The sequence below is a fragment of the Hemicordylus capensis genome, chromosome 5 (assembly GCF_027244095.1).
Source record: "Hemicordylus capensis ecotype Gifberg chromosome 5, rHemCap1.1.pri, whole genome shotgun sequence".
NCBI classification, from domain to species: domain Eukaryota; kingdom Metazoa; phylum Chordata; class Lepidosauria; order Squamata; family Cordylidae; genus Hemicordylus; species Hemicordylus capensis.
In genome coordinates this window covers 121916336-121933830 of record NC_069661.1, presented here as the reverse complement: position 1 = coordinate 121933830, position 17495 = coordinate 121916336, and the positions used below count along the sequence as shown (strand labels likewise).

General features: G+C 42.3%; 2 protein-coding genes across 4 annotated transcripts in view; one reads left to right on the top strand and one right to left on the bottom strand.

Moving 5' to 3' along the window:
* The window catches only part of ZBTB49 (zinc finger and BTB domain containing 49), a 36954-nt gene extending 36206 nt beyond the window's left edge, over nt 1-748 (bottom strand). Inside the window, exon 1 of the mRNA XM_053255966.1 lies at nt 639-748. The gene's annotated coding sequence lies outside the window, so the exon portion shown is untranslated. The remainder of the gene's footprint in view (nt 1-638) is intronic.
* Nucleotides 14-17495, top strand: LYAR (Ly1 antibody reactive). Of its 3 annotated transcripts, none has more exons than XM_053255972.1 (9): nt 14-155; nt 2323-2491; nt 3607-3721; nt 4787-4894; nt 7227-7310; nt 8087-8492; nt 12122-12190; nt 13691-13776; nt 17209-17495. In XM_053255972.1, exons 2-9 carry the CDS (start codon nt 2370-2372, stop codon nt 17341-17343), a joined length of 1125 nt encoding a protein of 374 aa, XP_053111947.1. In that variant the 5' UTR covers nt 14-155; nt 2323-2369; the 3' UTR covers nt 17344-17495. The 3 variants fall into 3 exon arrangements, with proteins under 3 accessions (XP_053111947.1, XP_053111946.1, XP_053111945.1); XM_053255971.1 differs by lacking the exon at nt 14-155 and adding an exon at nt 794-926; XM_053255970.1 differs by lacking the exon at nt 14-155 and adding an exon at nt 798-955.

Sequence of the window (17495 nt, the reverse complement as noted above, 5' to 3'; positions counted from 1 at the left end):
GCAAGAGTAGCGCAACGGATTTTCGGGCTACAGATGGACGGGTTTAGATTAGAAGATATGTTTAGTCTCCGTGGAGCGGAAGTGAGAGCTGCCCCTAGAAACCTAATCATAAATCAAGATGTTTAGCAAAAGATAACTGCAAAGCTCTAAGTCAGGTATATTGTTGCTGTTGTTATAATTATTTCTAGAAAATATTATTTTTGATTTTTGTTTAGTTTTTTAAAATTCCAAAAATATTTAAAAGGAGCAATAGAATCTGAGGACTATGGGGAATGTTTCGCTGGAAATGTAAAGCAGCCACCGACAGAAAATGACCAGGTAGATGGGTTGTTGGTGCTTCCACCGCAGGCATTTTAAAACGCTGTTTACTACTGAGCTCAAACTACGGATGTATAGGGTTTTGTTTGTTTGTTTTGAGGTAAATAAAATGAGGAGGGCTCCAGCATTTTAAAAAAATAATATGTTGAGATAATGGACTACATTGAAGGGTTCTCATACACTACTGTCAGACCCACCCGGCAACTCTGGACTATTTGACAGAACTGCGATAACCCCCTTTAAAAAGCAAACAAACCACATTTTCCACGCAAAACAAAACCTGAACTAGAACGAGTAGGAACTCCATTCTTTGTTGCTACCTTGTATTTCTCGGCGGAGACAGGTACGCAAAAATCTTGAATTTTTCTATTGTTACTGATGGGCAGTTCTCAAAAAAAATTATTGCGAAAGAACCAGGAATGTTCGTACACAGAGAATGTGCGCGTCACTCTTAGATATTCCTATCTCTATGTAGTCCTTCAACCGATGGGTGGCACTGCAGCCGCTTCCGGCCGGTATCGCACGTTGGAGGAAGAAGAAGGAGAAGAATTATTGGGGACGGGACGGTTGAACGGCGAGAGCCGGCACCGGTGTGGTTGTAGCTGGCTGTATGTGAACGTGGCTATCTGTTGTTAAGGTGACCCGTCCTTCGCTGCTTTCCCTTCTCGCCACTCTCTCTTTCGCACTCCCCGCACATACGAGCGTCCCCGTTTTCTTCTGTGCAATCTTGGTGTGTATGTAGCAGCAGTTTAGCGGGGGCGGAGTTGCCCTCTCGTTGGGCTGAGCGCCTCAGAGAGTTGAAAGCTGACAAACGGAGGAACTTTTAAACATAATGGGTTGTTCGCGTACAGAATTCCGCGCTACTAGCTTCGTTGGCTTTAAAATTGAAATTACCTTGGACAGATTCATGAGCTGCATACAGGGCTATTCATCCGCAGTTGGCTATGGTGCCTAAGTGGAACCTCAGTATTCAAAGGCAGTCTGTCTTTTGATTTTCAACAAAAGTCCCCATCTCCAGCGTCCTGATCCCCATCCTTATCCTCCAGTCTGGGAATGAGGAATGGGCTTGTGGGCTCTGTTCTCAACTGCTACAGGGAGGACTGTGAATAGATCCAGGCAGGCAGGCTTGTAGACAGCTGAGGAAAGTTGGACGTTCAACGTATGCTGAGTTTTTTATATATATAAAGCTTTAAAGTTGAAATTACAAATTCATGAGTTACAGGGCTATTCATCTGCAGTTGGCTATGGTGCCTAAGTGGAGCCTCAGTATTCAAAGGCAGTCTTTGGATTTAGATTACCATCTAAAGGATATTACCATCATTTCCTGTTGGTGAACTTTCAGATTATCTAGCTGGCTGCTTTTGAGCAGTTCTTAACCAGCTGGACCCTCTTCTGCTCCAACAAGGCATTTTAATTATGCTTTTTGAATGAGTGAATAATGTTTATTACCATAATGGTTTGTACTTTTAGAGTGTTACAGATATTGCCCTTACCTCAGATCTTCCAGTCCAAATACATTGCAGGGTTTCTGAACTGTTTCATAGGGCCTCTTGTAGGGTCTTTCTATCATCCCTGCTCCATCCAGGGATGTGCTTTATTGGCTACTGGTGAAAAACCAATAAGACATCTTGCAGGATGAGTGGTGAAATTTGCCTGCTTTGAGACAAATTTCTCTTTGTTTCAAGGAAGGTATTCTTTTTTTCTGAAAGAGGAACAAATGAAAGGAGGGCTTAGAATACGCCCAGTCTGAAAAGCAAGACCCAGTGACTTCAGAGTGCAAGAAAGTGTGATTACAGCCTCTGTCTTTTACCATTACCAGTTCATCCCCAGAAAACTTTCTTTCAACTCAAAGTGCATTTTATATTCACCATAAATATACCACCTTGGGATTCCTTAACATCAATGGCCCTGAATGCGTAATAATTTTAAATTTAAGAGGTCTGAATATCTTTATGTAGTTCTTTTTTAAAGCAATAAAAATTCTCTTTTCTTTTTAATTTCTAGCATTCTTTGAAAGAGCAGCAATTCTAGCAGCCTTTGAAGAAACAGAAATGGTGGTTTTTACATGTAATGCATGTGGAGAATCTGTGAAGAAGGGACAGGTAGAAAAGCATGTAAATATGTGCCGGAACTGTCAATGCCTTTCTTGTATGGATTGTGGCAAAGATTTCTGGTAGGTAGACCAGAGTGTTCACTATTTGGAAAATAAGCTAGTTTATTACTCATTTCATCGTGGGGCTGTTCAGCTATTCTTCAAACATAGTTTTACTCATGTGTCATGCTCTTGTATTTAAAAGAGGATTTCCATGGGTAGATTTATGCCCCATTTGCCATATGTAGCATACTAGTATTATTGCACAAAGTGTTTCATAGTTTTTAACTTCTGTGCTGCCTCGTCGTATGCACTTTGATGCATCTAATCCCATTTAAACAGATGGGTATAAAGCACACCTAACTCTGTAGTTCGGCTTTAGTCTCCCAGTACCACTGTGAAATGTGTTACGCTGTTTCTCAGGTATCTGTAGTGAACTTCAAAAGCAATCATTTGAACTTGGGTATCTGCGTTGATTCTTGGATGCACCACTGTGGGTCAACAGAGTTCATAAACATTTTCAGGATTGAAACAGTGTAGTGTATGTGAGAGTGTTTATTGTTCAGTGGTAGAATACATGTTTCACATGCAGAAAGTTCCAGATTCAGTAAATGCTGCTGCTGTAGCAGCAGCACTAATAATACATACTTTTATTTGTTAGTTGCCCCATAACAAATTGTTTTCTGGGCAGCTCACAACAGAGGATTTAAAACAAGCAATAAAAACACATAACAGACAAAAAAGAAGAAAATACAAAAATACAGTACAAAACAGCTTAAAAACTCATTTTAAAATTAGTTTAAAATGAGCTCAAATCTGAAAAACCAAAATTTAAACGGCCTGGGTGAACAAAATGATTGTCTAAAAGAACAAAGTGACGAAGCCAGACTTATCTCATTGGGGAGGCTATTTCATAAATGGTGTGCAACCACCAAAAAGGCCTTCTGCTCGGTAGCCACTTGTCTCAATTTATTTGGCAGGGTGCTATCTTTAGTTAAAGAAATCTCAAACAGTAGCTCTGGGAAAGAATCATGGTTGAGATGCTGGGGAGTCTCTGCCAGTAGTTTTCCAAAGGCATTTCTGGTTTATATCAAGCTGACCAAGAGGTTCATAGCTGAAAGCATCCTGTTCTTGAAATGCTGTGCTAAAATGTAATCTATCTGAATCAATGGTTGTTTACATTTACTCTTTTTAAGGGGTGATGACTATAAATGCCATGTGAAATGCATAAGTGAAGACCAGAAGTATGGTGGCAAGGGTTATGAAGTCAAAACTGCCAAAGGGGATGTCAAACAGCAGGAATGGATTCAGGTAAAGAAGATTTACCTGAACGATTCAGGTGTGTGTGAGAGAGACAGACAGACACATGGTAACACTGCATCTGGTTTTAGCTAAATGTAAGTTACTTTTTCACAAACTGCCTCCAAGACAACTTACGTCCAGAATTAAAACAAGACTAAAATACAAAATAAAACAGATTCAATTTTTTTAAGGACAATAGCTTCAAGATTTTATAATGATATCCTCCAAAAGCTTGTGAGAATGGGACACCTTTCATCTGGCACCTGAAGCATAGCAGTCTGGGCATTAGGTGCCATATGTTCCATAATCAAAACAAAATCATGGAATGTGTTTCATCATCAAGGCAGAATTACAGGGAGAACCCTAACTGTGGTGGCCACCACAACTCCAAAAAAAGGACACATGGAATTGGGCCTCAGTTCATGGGCTTGTGCTCATGGGTTGGCAGTCCTTCAGATACACTCATCCCAGGCCATCTAGAGCTTTAAGATTAAAACCAGCAATAAGACAAACTTCACATGATCTCCTTAATATGTAAAAGATATTGAAATGACTTACACATTTCCGCACAAAACATGTAAGCTAAACAAAACCAAGCAAATGTTTCAGTGTAATACACCATACTCGGTGCTCCATTTAGCATGCCAGCTGAAGGCACTTAAATACAGAGGCTGAGAACCGAAAGCAACAAACAGATAAGACATGAAAGAGGATCGAGCAGACATTTTGCAGAGAAGATAACTCACGGAAAGAGTTAATAACTTCTCTGCAAAAGGTCTGCTCCTCTCTCGTGTTATCTGTTGTTTGCTGCTTTTTGTTCTCAGCTACTGTATTCTTTTGAGGAAGTGTCCATTTAAAATAAAAAATGATAGGAGGTTTGTTATCAAACCTCTCCCAATATCAGTTTTAGTTCTGAGCACCCCAGAGCCCTGTAGGCAGAGGAAACGGACAGCTGTGGGACTCTAGCATTTTGGTTACAAGTGTTCATACTATATCTGGTCTGACTGCATCAAAACTTTCTGTTTAAGAATGTTGGAATACTCTGGTAAAATTATGTCTGCTTATTCCTTGCAGAAGATTCATGACACAATACAGAAAACAAGCATTAACCCCAAAGTTCGAGACATTTTAGAACAAATGTACGCCTATGACAATATTCCAAGAAAAAAGGGCAAATTTCAGGTACGTTGTTTAGGGGTAAACCAATTGGGCACTTGATTGCCCTACTTTCAAACTGTTCGGGAAACCTTTAGTTCATTCATAAGAAGTTCAATAATGATAGATCAGTTTTTCTAGAAATAATCAAACTGTCCTGGGCTGAGTGCTCTCACCTCAGAATAGTCATAGGAACATAGGCAGTTGCCATATACCGAGTCAGACCATTGATCCATCTAGCTCAGTACTGTCTGCATAGACTGGCAGCGGCTTCTTCAAGGTTGCAGGCAGGAATCTCTCTCAGCCCTATCTTGGAGATGCCAGGGAGGGAACTTGGAACTTTCTGCATGCAAGCATGCAGGTGCTCTTCCCAGAGCAGCCTCATCCCCTGAGGGGAATATCTTACAGTGCTCACGTGTGGTCTCCCATTCAAATGCAACCAGAGTGGACCCAGCTTAGCAAAGGGGACAGTTCTTGCTTGCTACCACAAGATCAGCTCTCCTCCCTAAGACCAAGTCTGCCTTGTCCTACCAAGTGGTAAGGAGAATGTTATCACATGTTGTGCAGTTATGACATGATAAAATGATGATCTGTAACTACCCAAATTTTGTATTTCTCATGACCAAGTATTATGTTTTGGGTGACACACTTAGTTCACACAGGGCAACAATGTGACCTCATAGTGTTACGAGGTCTTAAGAGCGGTGTGGAACAGGCAGCCACAATGTGGCCGTGCTGGAAAGGGAAAGAGGATGGAGATGTGACATTGAAAACAAAGAGTTGCTTTCTTGAGGGGTAATAGGAAATGAAAAAGTGGTTGGTTAGGCATGCTACCAAGTTGTGATACTAGGAAGGGGGATAGAGGCTTTAAGGGTGAAAGAAAAGAGGCGTTTTTCATGGCTACCTGAATCTAGCTGTGAGAGATCCTTCTCTCCAGGGAGCTCAAGTATAAAGCGAGCTCATTGGCACACCTGGGATGGCAAATGCAAAAGCAAAATGGCAAAAGCCTTAACTCCAATGCAAGGACACCCTAGGCAGAATGCGGACTTACAAGAGGGCTAGGTGGAAGCAAAATTATTTGGAGGGATGGGGCCGTGAGTGGGGAGCAAAGATGTTGATCAACACTCACTCCAAAACTAATTGCCTTGAAAAACAAACGTTTCCAATTGAATATTAATTAAGATGGGAGTGGGGGGACACCAGAAGCTTCCTGGCAAGATAATTAGAGTCATTTTCTGGCCACTTGTAATCTGCCTCCCCACATCAGTGGTGTTTGATCAATATAACTGCTGTTACCAGGTTAGAAAGGCAGAACATAAAAGCAATCTAGCAATGCTACTCTCCTGTTTCCTAGACATTGGAGATATCCCAGATTTTGGAGCTATATTCACACTTTATGTTCAACACAAGCAAAGATCTGCGCACACAGAGTTATCCTCACATTTTGTTCAACACAAATATAGTAGTATACTTTCACTCTGTAACCTACATTTGAGAGAGCCTGTGCCTTGGTTTGCTTTTAAAATGGAGGCAGATACAGTCACTGAAACACAAGCATGTACAGACTAGGGATGTGCACGAAAATCTTCGGCGCCAACAGGGGTAGCACTTTAAGGGCGGTGGAGGGTGTATTCACCCCTCCCGCCACATTTCCCCTGCCGGCGTGCTGTTGATTTTAAGCCCCTCGGGGCGGCAGCATTCCTCCCTGCTGCCCCGTTTCCCCCGTCGGCTGGAAGTCGCGAGCGCATGTGCGCCCATCGTGTGCGCGCGTTTTTCTGCTGTGTGCACACGCACGACAGGCGCACGTGCGCTCGCGACTTCCAACCACTTCCGGCTGACGGGGGAAATGGGGCGGCAGGGAGGAACGCTGCCGCCCCGAGGGGCTTAAAATCAACAGCGCGGCGGGAGGGGTGAGTACACCCTCCCCCGCCCTTAAAGTGCTACCCCCATCGGCGTTTCGGCGCCGAAACTGCCCCGAGCGCCGAAATGTTTCGGAGGCCTTCATAATGGCTTCCGAAACATTTCGGGCACAAGCCTAGTACAGACACTTGTGCACCTATAGGCCCATACAATGTAATATCTGTATAGGGCATGGGTAACCAGCTGGTGTGCGACATCACATGACTTTTGCTAGGCACAGTAGAGGGGGATATTGTGCACAGCCACAACTCTGCCTTTCGCTGTTATTTCTGAAGAAACGGGCTTGTGCACAGTGATCCAGTTACTTGTCCAGTTATCATTGCATATTTGGCAGTTCTGCTGAACTGACTGAGCATTGCAAAGGTAAATGATCAGCTTTATCAGGAAGTGAGCCTGCATTGTTTCAAAATAGAATTTCTGTGTTTTTCCACCTCAACAGAATTGGATGGCGAACAGTTTGAAAATACATAGTGCTGCTCTACAGGACCAGGTGTGGGATATCTTTTCAGAAGCTACCAAGAAGGTACGTGAATTGAACACTCCTGCAGAAGGAATTTTTTTTAACGTAGCTGGGAAAAGATATTGTTTAAATACTAAGAACATAAGAACAGCCCTGCTGGATCGGGCCCAAGGCCCAAGTGATGTGCTTGCATACTGGGCTGACCTTTTAATTTGGATTTTAGACATAGCCTTTCCAGAACAATCAAAATAATTGTGTGGATAAACACTGGGTTTAATAAAAGGTGAACTAGAAACATGACACAATTTTTTTGTAAAATGCCTCAATAGATGAATATATTATTCATCTATATATTATATTATTCATATATTATTCATATAATATATTATTCATCTATATATTATATATATATATATTATATTATATATAATATAATATATAATAGATGAATATAAATAGATGAATAGTAGAGTAAGAGCATCATGGTGATTTTGAATGTGAGCCAGAAGTTTGTGGTTCAAGTTTCACATAAGCTACAAACACACTGAGCAGCTTTAGAGGCTCACTACCTCTTCAGTTTTTGTGTATATGTGTATTTAAATAAAGCTGTTTTGAGAAGAGGCAAACGAGTGGAGAAGTGCCTAACCCTGCTGTTTCCCTGCTCCAAATCTTCTCCTGTACATGGTTTCAAATATGTGTGCACCCTTTGAAACAAACATCTGCAATTTGAGGTTCTTTCTTTATATCTGGTGAACTGCTGAATCCTTCCCCCACATCTTGCCCCTGAGAAGCCTTATGTTGGTGGAGTTTGAGCCCCTTTTTGCCTTCTCAATCTAAAGGAACTGATTGAAGCACAAGAGAAGCCACATGAGACCATTGGAAAGCACTCTTCAAAAAGTCAGGTTATGCCAACCCCACTGGAAGATAATGTGATAGAAATGGAGAAACCTGCAAAGAAAAAGAGCAAAAGGGAACGGAAGGAAGAGAGACAAAATAGCAAAAAGACCAAAAAGAAGAGGTTACAAACTGAACAAGACAGCTTAGAGATTGTAAAAAGTAAAAAGTCTAAGAGAGAAGAACCGGAGGATGAGAATGGTAAAATTTCCAAAAAAAATAATTTGAAAATATCAAAGAAGCAACAAGCGATTGATTTAGTTGAATTGGAAATGAATGGAAATGGCCTTCATACAGAAGAACCAAGGACCAAATCAAATGCAAAGAAGCGCAAGCGCAAGCTTTCAGAAGGTACAAAACTGACATGTTATACTTTTACCACGTTAACATTTTAAAGCAAAGGATAGAATAACTTTTTTTAATTGCTAAATATAAATTCTAAATAAAGTAAATCAGGGTTGAGAGGAGATACTGAGGTGAGGATGAGTGATGACTTACTGACGGACAGAACAGCCTTTTGTTATAGGAACAGCAAGCCTCTCCTGATTTTTTCCTATCATAAGTAGTGGTGTGCATGGTCCGGATGCAGCTTGGTCCGGCACTTGCGGGGGTGTGACTTTAAGGGGGAGGGTGGTAGTACTCCCCCCCCCCCGCCGCTCTTCCCCCTCCGGCGCTGGTGCATTTAAGAAGCTTCTTGGGGCGGCAGAGTTCCTCTCTGCCGCCCCTGCCCCCGTCGTTGTTCATTAATGCCTGCAATGCCGAAGAGCTGGCGGAGCGCATGGGCCTTTTACGGTGCGTGCGCCCGCAGCGTAGATTAGCGCGCGCGCCACGAAGGGCACATGCGCTCCGCTAGCTCTTCGGCATTGCAGGCATTAATGAACAACGACGGGGGCAGGGGCGGCAGAGAGGAACTCTGCCGCCCCAAGAAGCTTCTTAAATGCACCAGCGCCGGAGGGGGAAGAGCGGCGGGGGTGTGTGTGTGTTAAGTACTACCACCACCCCCTCAAAGTCACACCCCCCCGCCCTTCCAAACTGCCGGAATTCCGGACCGGTCCAGCGGCGTTCCATATGGCCCCTGAACCGAACCACGCACACCACTAATCATAAGAAGTGTTTATGAATAGTTCAGCAGAGCAAGACCTCTGCTTCACTCGACAAGTACAGAGTTTAGCTTTAATTATGTGTTTCTCTTTTGATAGGCCTAAAGCAAGAGACCTTAACTGGGGTCCATGGGATAGGTCTAGAGTGGTCTGTGGAAAATTAAACATACGATTAAAGAGAGCTCCCCAAAAACATTTATAATCAAATGTAGTACAACTTTTATTTTTCTTGAATTTTATTCCCATAATTTTCACCAGAAATGTCGCATTGGTTTAAACGCTGCAGTAAAGGGAAAAAGTTGAAAATTTTCAGAAAGCCCATGTAAAGAGGGGGACATCATGCATTTTGTTGTTGTTGTGGGAGCACTTTTCCAGCTTGTTCCAAATTCCCACATAAATGCCGTGTCGGCATAAACAACTTTTAAAACTGTACCTGCTGTGGCGTTTCTGCCGAAAATTATGGTATACCTTCATTGCTGAAACACCAGAATGAGTGCAGGAGGCTCTAATGTTCCCAGCCTTTCCCAGAAAAGGCCATGAAAAGGGCCTAGAGCTGCCTCTCAGCAGTGTTCCCTCTAATTTTTGTCATGAGTGAGTGGAAAGAGTTTTGTTCTGGGTGGCAGTATCAAGGCAGTGTGCGCATGTCTCTCTTTCTTACATATAGAAGAAAAGAATGTGCTGTGCTTTGCGTGGTGCACAATTTTTTTTTAATCTCCCTCATCCACCCACCCCCTCCCCCCGCCTACCATGGTGGCACTACTATGGAGCAAATGTGAGACATTATCATCATCATCATGTTTACATTTATAAAGCACCTTAATTTATTAAGCACTGTACAATAGCATATTTTAAAAGACAATCACAAAGTCACAATTTAAAACTCATCAAAACAATAAGAAAAGGGTATAGACAGGGAAGAGGGATGAAAGCAAAAGGAAGCATAGGAGAATTATTCAGAACTAGAAACTATAAATGCTTAAGAATGTATTTACTGGATCTTTGTCCTGCATTTTTGTCATGCTGGAGTGCATGCATGGGATTCCCAGCTCACAAAAGAATGTGTGCCACACTCTAAGGTGTTATTTATTAAATATCTCAAGGAAACATCCAAATAGAAACTTTTTTAAGGACAGCTTTTAGCTGTCGGATCAGCAGCTGAGGGATGATAGCCCGCCCCCATCTGAGACTGCTATAAAAAATAATAAGATCCTATCTAAAGTGTTTGGAGAGGGAATAATTGTTGTTTTTTAATTTAAAAGATGCTCTCTCTTTTCCTCTATTAATCATTCTGATTTTTTTTAATCCCTAATGTAAGCACTTCACAAATCATCATACTAAATGGCTGACAACAGCCTTTAGTAATGTGTAATAGGGATGCGCATGGAACCACGCCGGGGGGGGGGGCTCGAAGATGGGGTGGTGGTGTACTTAACCCTCCTGCCACTTTCCCCCTGCCGATGTCCATTTTTTTCCAAAGCCCATTGGGGTGGCAGTTTACCTCCCTGCTGCTCCATTGCCCCCATTGTCCAGATATGACCAGAAATCCCCGACGCACATCGTGCATGTGCCAGTGTGTCGGAGACTTCTGGTCATATCCAGACAATGGGGTGGCAGGAAGGTACGCTGCCGCCCTGATGGGCTTAGAAAAAAACAGATGCTGGTGGGGGGAACGTGGCAGGAGGGGTAAGTGCACCCACCCTCACTCTTAAAGTTAGACACGCACCCTGTTGAACTGGCAGAACCACCGGTTCTTCGGTTCTTCTCCGGTTCCGTGCACATCACTAATGTGTAATGCAGACTAAAATATTCTATATTTTGTTACCCTTCCCTCATAGAGTTCAGCTGCCTGGGACAGGCTGAGCCAGACTATGCTGCATGTTTTCCTGACTAACATCCCCTCTCAAAGCAGCATTTGGTTGCCTGCTTAATGCAGCTCTCCTATTGCAGCCTCAGGTGAACTTAAAAATGACACAATACTCCCAGCTTTGGGACAGGCTTGGCTTGATGAGGGTTGGGGGTGGTGGTGCAGGCTTTTATGAGGAAGGGGGAAGAAAGATGGAACAGCTCGGGAGCTTTTCCCCGACTGCTCACTTTTCAGGCAGCTATCGGCTGTCCTTGCCTCCCGGGACCTCCACATGGCTCAGGAGCTTCTCCCGCTCTCCTACTCGCTTCTCCGGCAGGCAGCTATCGGCTGCCCTTGCCTCCTGACTCTGAGCCCTCCATGTGGCTCACTTCTCCCTGCCTCCTCCACATGGCTCGAGAGCTTCATTCGTTGACCACGAATGCAGCTCTCAGCTGCCCTTGCTTCCTTCCTCTAGCTTCATCTGCAGATCTCTCTGCAGCTGGAACTGGAGGAGGCGGCAGTGGCAGCGTCCTGGCCAGGGAGAGGGGAAAACGTAGTGGTGGCGGGAGCAGAAGAGACTGAGCCTCTGCCAGAAACTGATGCGTGGGGGGCTGGAGGAAGGTGCGCGCGCACACCTTAGAAGGAAGGCTGCCTCTCAGTAATTTGCTTCTTTGGTGCCAATGCTTGCTTGCTCTAGTTCTAGAGTCCTATTGAATTATCACAGGCATTCAGCTTACTGCTGCTTACTTTTCAGTTGTCCCCCTCCCCCATCTCTCCTTTCTCCATCCTTTCCCAACCTAGCTCCTCCCTTCCCAAAGAAGTTCTTGAAAATGTTCCTCTTATTTTTCCTGGAGCCTTATACAAATATAATATAAATGGGATGGGGGACCATGGGTAATCCTTGTGGTACAAAAGAGTTGAGAACCCCTGGCCTAAACTCTGTTGGTAGATTAATGGTGTTTGCTTCCTAATGGTTCTCCTGCGCTTGACTTTCTTGTCACTGTGTTCTCCCCCTCTCCCCACCCTTGTAAACTTAGATGAATCTCACATGGTACAAAAAAGAATGAATACTGCAGTAAGTGAAGAAAATGAGGATGAACATCAAGGTAATTTTAACTTGGAAGTTTAGCTGTATCTAATTGTAAGCTAAAGTTATTTATACGGACAATAACATAAGAGCTCAGCCAATTTGTAATGTGTTTTAGTGTTATTGTTAATGTTAAAGTTGTTAAGGTGTAGGGGAGAGTGTAAACAGGTTTAAGCATTGTTTCACTTTCATATACTGGTTTATCATAGGTCTCCTATTTTCCCCTTTCTCTCTCCCTTATCTTTCCTCCCTGTCATCGCCTTCACTAACTAGTTCAGATTGGGTTTTTTTTTTAACAGTAAACGTATGGGCAGGATCCATTGTTTCCTATTCCATAAATTATGGTGTCGTATGTTTTCAAATATTGTCTATAAATAACTAATGTGGCTTTTTTCAGTCTATTACAGGGCTGCACAACTTGGGCCCTCCTGCTGCTGTTGTACTACAACTCCCATCATCCCTGACTACTGGCCACTATGGCCAGTAATCTTGTATGAAGGGGGGAGTTGTTCAACATTTGCAGGAGGGCCAATGTTGTGCAACCCTGTTCTGTTATGATTGTAGAGTATAATTTTGAGTGTGATGTATCTATAGGTCATTGCATCTATTGTAATTGGTACTTCGTTATTTGTATTTATAGATAGCAAAAATTCCCCTTGAAAAATAGGAAATATAGAAGCATATTGAAGTAGATGCCAATCTACACAGCTGTTTTATTTCTGTGTTCCCTGCTAGCTGAAAACAAGAAAGGCACCTTTTAAGAAGTGGTGATTCTCTGTGTGTAGCAGGGGAAGAGCAACTGGCCTTATCCATCCCCAGCACAGCATCCCTCCAGTGGCTGTTGCTGGTGTCTGTCCTACTTTTCTTTTTTAGATTGACCGAGCCCTTTGGGGATAGGGAGCCATTTTATTTATTTATATTTATGTAAACTGCTTTGGGAACTTTTATTGAAAAGTGGTATACAAATATTTGTCATATTCATGTTCGGTCCAGATGTTACCACTTAGCAGCTGCTCAGACATAGGGGCTAATGGTTGACTTATGTATTCTGTAAGGTTTTACAAATATTTTCTTCTTATGCCAGAAGAGTATTGCTTCTTTTACAGCAACAATCAATTGCAATACCTGCAGCTGTTAGAATATTCTCAGAGTAGCAACTTGTGTAGCAAGCAAGTAGCTAAGCTGATCATAGCATTTGAAATTGGTGGTAGATTTCAGTAGTAACTTTCTCCCAAACGTATAGAGGTCCTGACTAAATTTACTTGAGGGAGTCCAATTAAAATTAAAAGGACAAGTCAGGCATGCCTATCTTATTATTTTAATTTCAAGTGGGATTTCCACAAGTAAATTTAGTCAGGTTGTCAGACAGCATCTTTTTTTATTTGTACCTTGACTGACAGACTAAAGTACTCATGGGACAAGTTAGTTATAGTCATGACTTGTCTCAACTTGTCTCAACTTCATTTGAACTACTCATGTGTAATTTAGCCTGATATCGTCCCTAACCTGAATTTTACAGGTAAATTCAGTTGGAAAGGAACCATAAAAGCTGTTCTGAAGCAGGCACCTGACAACGAAATAGCAATTAAAAAACTAAGGAAAAAGGTATGTTGAAGCACCTTAAAAAAACACTGCGGGGGACACTGGGGGGGGGTGTCAAACTACATAAATGTCAATCTACAGATACACTTTCATTTTCTGATATAATTGCCATATAGTTATCACTTTAAAGATAATTCCTAAGCTGTATCAAGAGTACAGGTGCTTCCTGAAGCTTCTCTCCCTAACTGAGGATGAAGAGCCCATCCAGTTGAAAAAAGATCAGCTCTAGGAGCTGAACACAATCTGTACCATAGACCCTTGCCTTGCATCAGGGAACATTCTCAAAGGCTTAGAAAAGGGTTGAAGCCAAGTGGGCATGCTGTTCTTTTCACATTTTAAAATAAATACCACAAACAATAACCAAGAGGAGTGTCATTTCTCTACTATGGGTAAGAGTGCTTAGAGGAAGAAAGAGAGAGTGCTTCCAGGCAAAAGGAGGGGGCGGGGCAGCTTGTAGAGTTGGGGGGGAAAGCAAGGAAAGGAATGGAGAGAGAGAGAGAATTGAACAATACTTATAAAAAACAAAATAAAAAGAGAGCAATTGAAGAAGATAATGTATGCCATGAGGCAAAGAAGAAAGGAAGCTGAAGCAATAGTTTAATGTACAGTGGAGTACATTATCCTGCATCCTGCCCTCCCTCAGAGAAGCATTAATGATCTTAACAAGGCCCTCTCCAATAACTTCACTGCTAGATCTTATAAGCCATGTTGGGCAAGGGTTGAGAGAACAGGTGGTAAGGCGCAGTGTACCAAGTATCTTGTCCACATCCTCGGGAATCACAAACTGAAACTGATCCAATTTAACCACAGGCTGCACACCTCCCAATAGACTCTGCAGTAACTGTAGAGTCTAGTTCAGCTCGAATACAAGACATGTTATTTGTGAAAAACTCATTAAAATGTCACAATGGGTAACTGATGGATCCAAATACTTATTCAGGGGGCATATACCTGCCTTCTCACAACCCTAGACAATTCCACTGATGTGAGCTTTCAGAAGCAATATGGGCAGAAAAAAACTGCTTCTTTGCTGCATGCATTGCCAGAGCATAGATTTTCAAATGCACTCTGTTTTGAAATCTGTAATCTAGATTCGCGCTGAGTCTTTCTGCGCTGTAGTTGTAGTTGTTCTGTATACCAAGTGGCTAATTTAGAAGCGAGTCAGAGAGGGCACTTAGGAGCAATCATGTCTGTTGCCCTAGTGAGTTCATTATTCCAAGTCTGAACCAGGCATCAACAGAATCGCTGGCAGAACCAACCTTCTAAGGCTTCTTGGAATCCTATGGGATCCAAAAGCCTTTTTGGGCGGACCATCCTAATATGTCCTTTACCCCTGTGGAGGAGGGTTGAAACTGTTGAGTCCAACCTTAACCAGATGGTGGTCCATCCATGACAAGGGAAATCACAGGAGTCACCCACGGAACACCTTCCTGATCATAGCGAAAAACCAAACCGCGAGTGTGACCAGCAATGTGCGTTGATCCTGAAACCACCTGGGATAGGCCCATAGTTGTCATTGCCACTATGAACTCCTGAGCTGATCCTGACAACTTGGTTCCAAAGTGAACATTATAGTCCCCCAGAACTATTAGTCTGGGAGACTCCAACACAAGCTCTGCAACCAAGTCAGCCAGCTCAGTTAAGGACTCTGTTGGGCAGCAAGATGAACGGTGCACCAACAGAAGTACCAGTCTATCTTTAGTCTTGAAGGTACACACTTGGACGTAGGTGCACACATTCAATATAGGCCAATTTCATGACAGGAACCTTGGTAAGGGAGATATTATTCTTATAGACCACAGCCACTCCTCCTCCCCACCCACATCCTCTCACCTGCTCTGTAACATTGGCTAAAATACAAAATAAGTATTTGGTATTTTTGTATTAATATTGGCTAAAATGCAAAATATGATATAATGAAGTTCTCACATTACATTAGTCACTGTGAAATTAGCAGTTACACCAATGCATTCTTTGCCTTTATGTGTTTGATATTTGTAAACAGCAGCCAAAGGGTGTCCCCCTCCCAGTGCAAATAGCCATTGAGGAGTGGGATTTTCATTGGGGCAATGACATGGTGTGAAAAGGATTGAGAAAAATTTCACCCTCACCCCATGATCCTGGTTACTCTCCCCCTCCCCCTCAGTTTTCCTGCACAACCAATCAATTGATCAATCAATCTTTATTACGGTCTTTGACCAGCATAAAGTAGTGCCATCACCCCATACATGAGTAGAACTTACACTCAGGCAGGCTAGGATTGATTCCAATCTAAGCAAAGTGCATGTATGTATAAGTGAATTACTAACCACAGTGAGACTGAGCTTTCTTTTAAGCATGTAAATCCCTTAGATTTCCATGGGGCTTGCTTTAAAGTATGACACTTCAGATTGCAGCCTTTAGCCCAAAGTCTTTTTTTTTTAACTAAAAGCTTCATATGGATTGTTCATAAACATCCTTTCTACCATATATAGCCCCAATGGCAGCTCGCAACCATTCCTAACAGAAATAGAAGGCAAGACCAGCAGCCGACGGCAAATAAGCAACACAGAGTTAACGTTGGTCAAATGCTGCCCAAAACTTGCACAAATAGGTTTGCTAGCTTTTGGGCAGCAGGTATAATGTAGGCACCTGACAAATATGGATGAGGAAGGCATTCCAAAGGCTGGATGCCACCACTGAAAAGGACCCACCCAATGGTTGTGCATTGCATTGTGCCAATAATCTGACCTGACGTGATATATGCTCTATTGGGCAATTTTTCATTAGACCATATCCAGTGAAAAATCTGCCTGATAAAATGATATAGTTCAATATAATACAATATTGAACTGCATCAGTGGTGAGGAGACCTTACCTGATTGTTCCACAGTGAGCTCCCTTCCTGTCTCATAAGAAATGTTCAATCCTATCAGCAAGCAGTAACTTTTCAAAATGTTGCTTTTCTCCCTGGAAACTGGCACACAATGCCCTGGGAAGGGAAACACTGTCATGAAAGGGAGCCTGCTGCTCACTTATCAGGTAAGGCTCCCACCAATACACTGAACCAATACGATCTCGTGGTTTGATTCAATGCACTCAATTCTATGCATCAGTTTGGCAATGCACATAATCGGGATTAGGTTGAATTTAATCCAGTCTTCTTTTTTTGTTTATATACAGCCCTAGTAGTCATTCCCTTCCCCTCTAAAGGTGGGGACACCTAAAGTAAGACCTGCACTGAAGGTCTCGGCATACAAGCAGGTTGTTAGGAAACAGGTGTTTGATTCAAATCCCGTGATCCTAGGTGATATAGAACTTTAAGGGTAAAAACCAACACTTTGAATTATTTTATCAAGCTATTGATACAGTCCAGAAGTTGTGCTTAAACTGATTTTAGAACAGCATGAAAGGCTTTCAATGTGACATGTATATTTCTCTCTCTTTATTGTGTAGGTTTTAGCCCAGTATTATGCAGTTGCGGGTGATCATCATAAATCTGAAGAGGACATTTTGGCCTTATTTAATAAGAAAGTAAACAGTAATCCTAAATTTAGGGTTTTAAAGGAAAAGGTTAAACTTTTAAAATAGCTTTGTTATGCTCAAATGATCTGATTTTGTATAGCATGGCCAGTTTTGCTATCATATGTTAAAATAGTTTTTATTTGTTTTTGTGAGTTCCTTGATTCCACCTGCCATTTGTATTTTAAAAAATTAAACATTTTTATCTTTTAGAAAAAAAA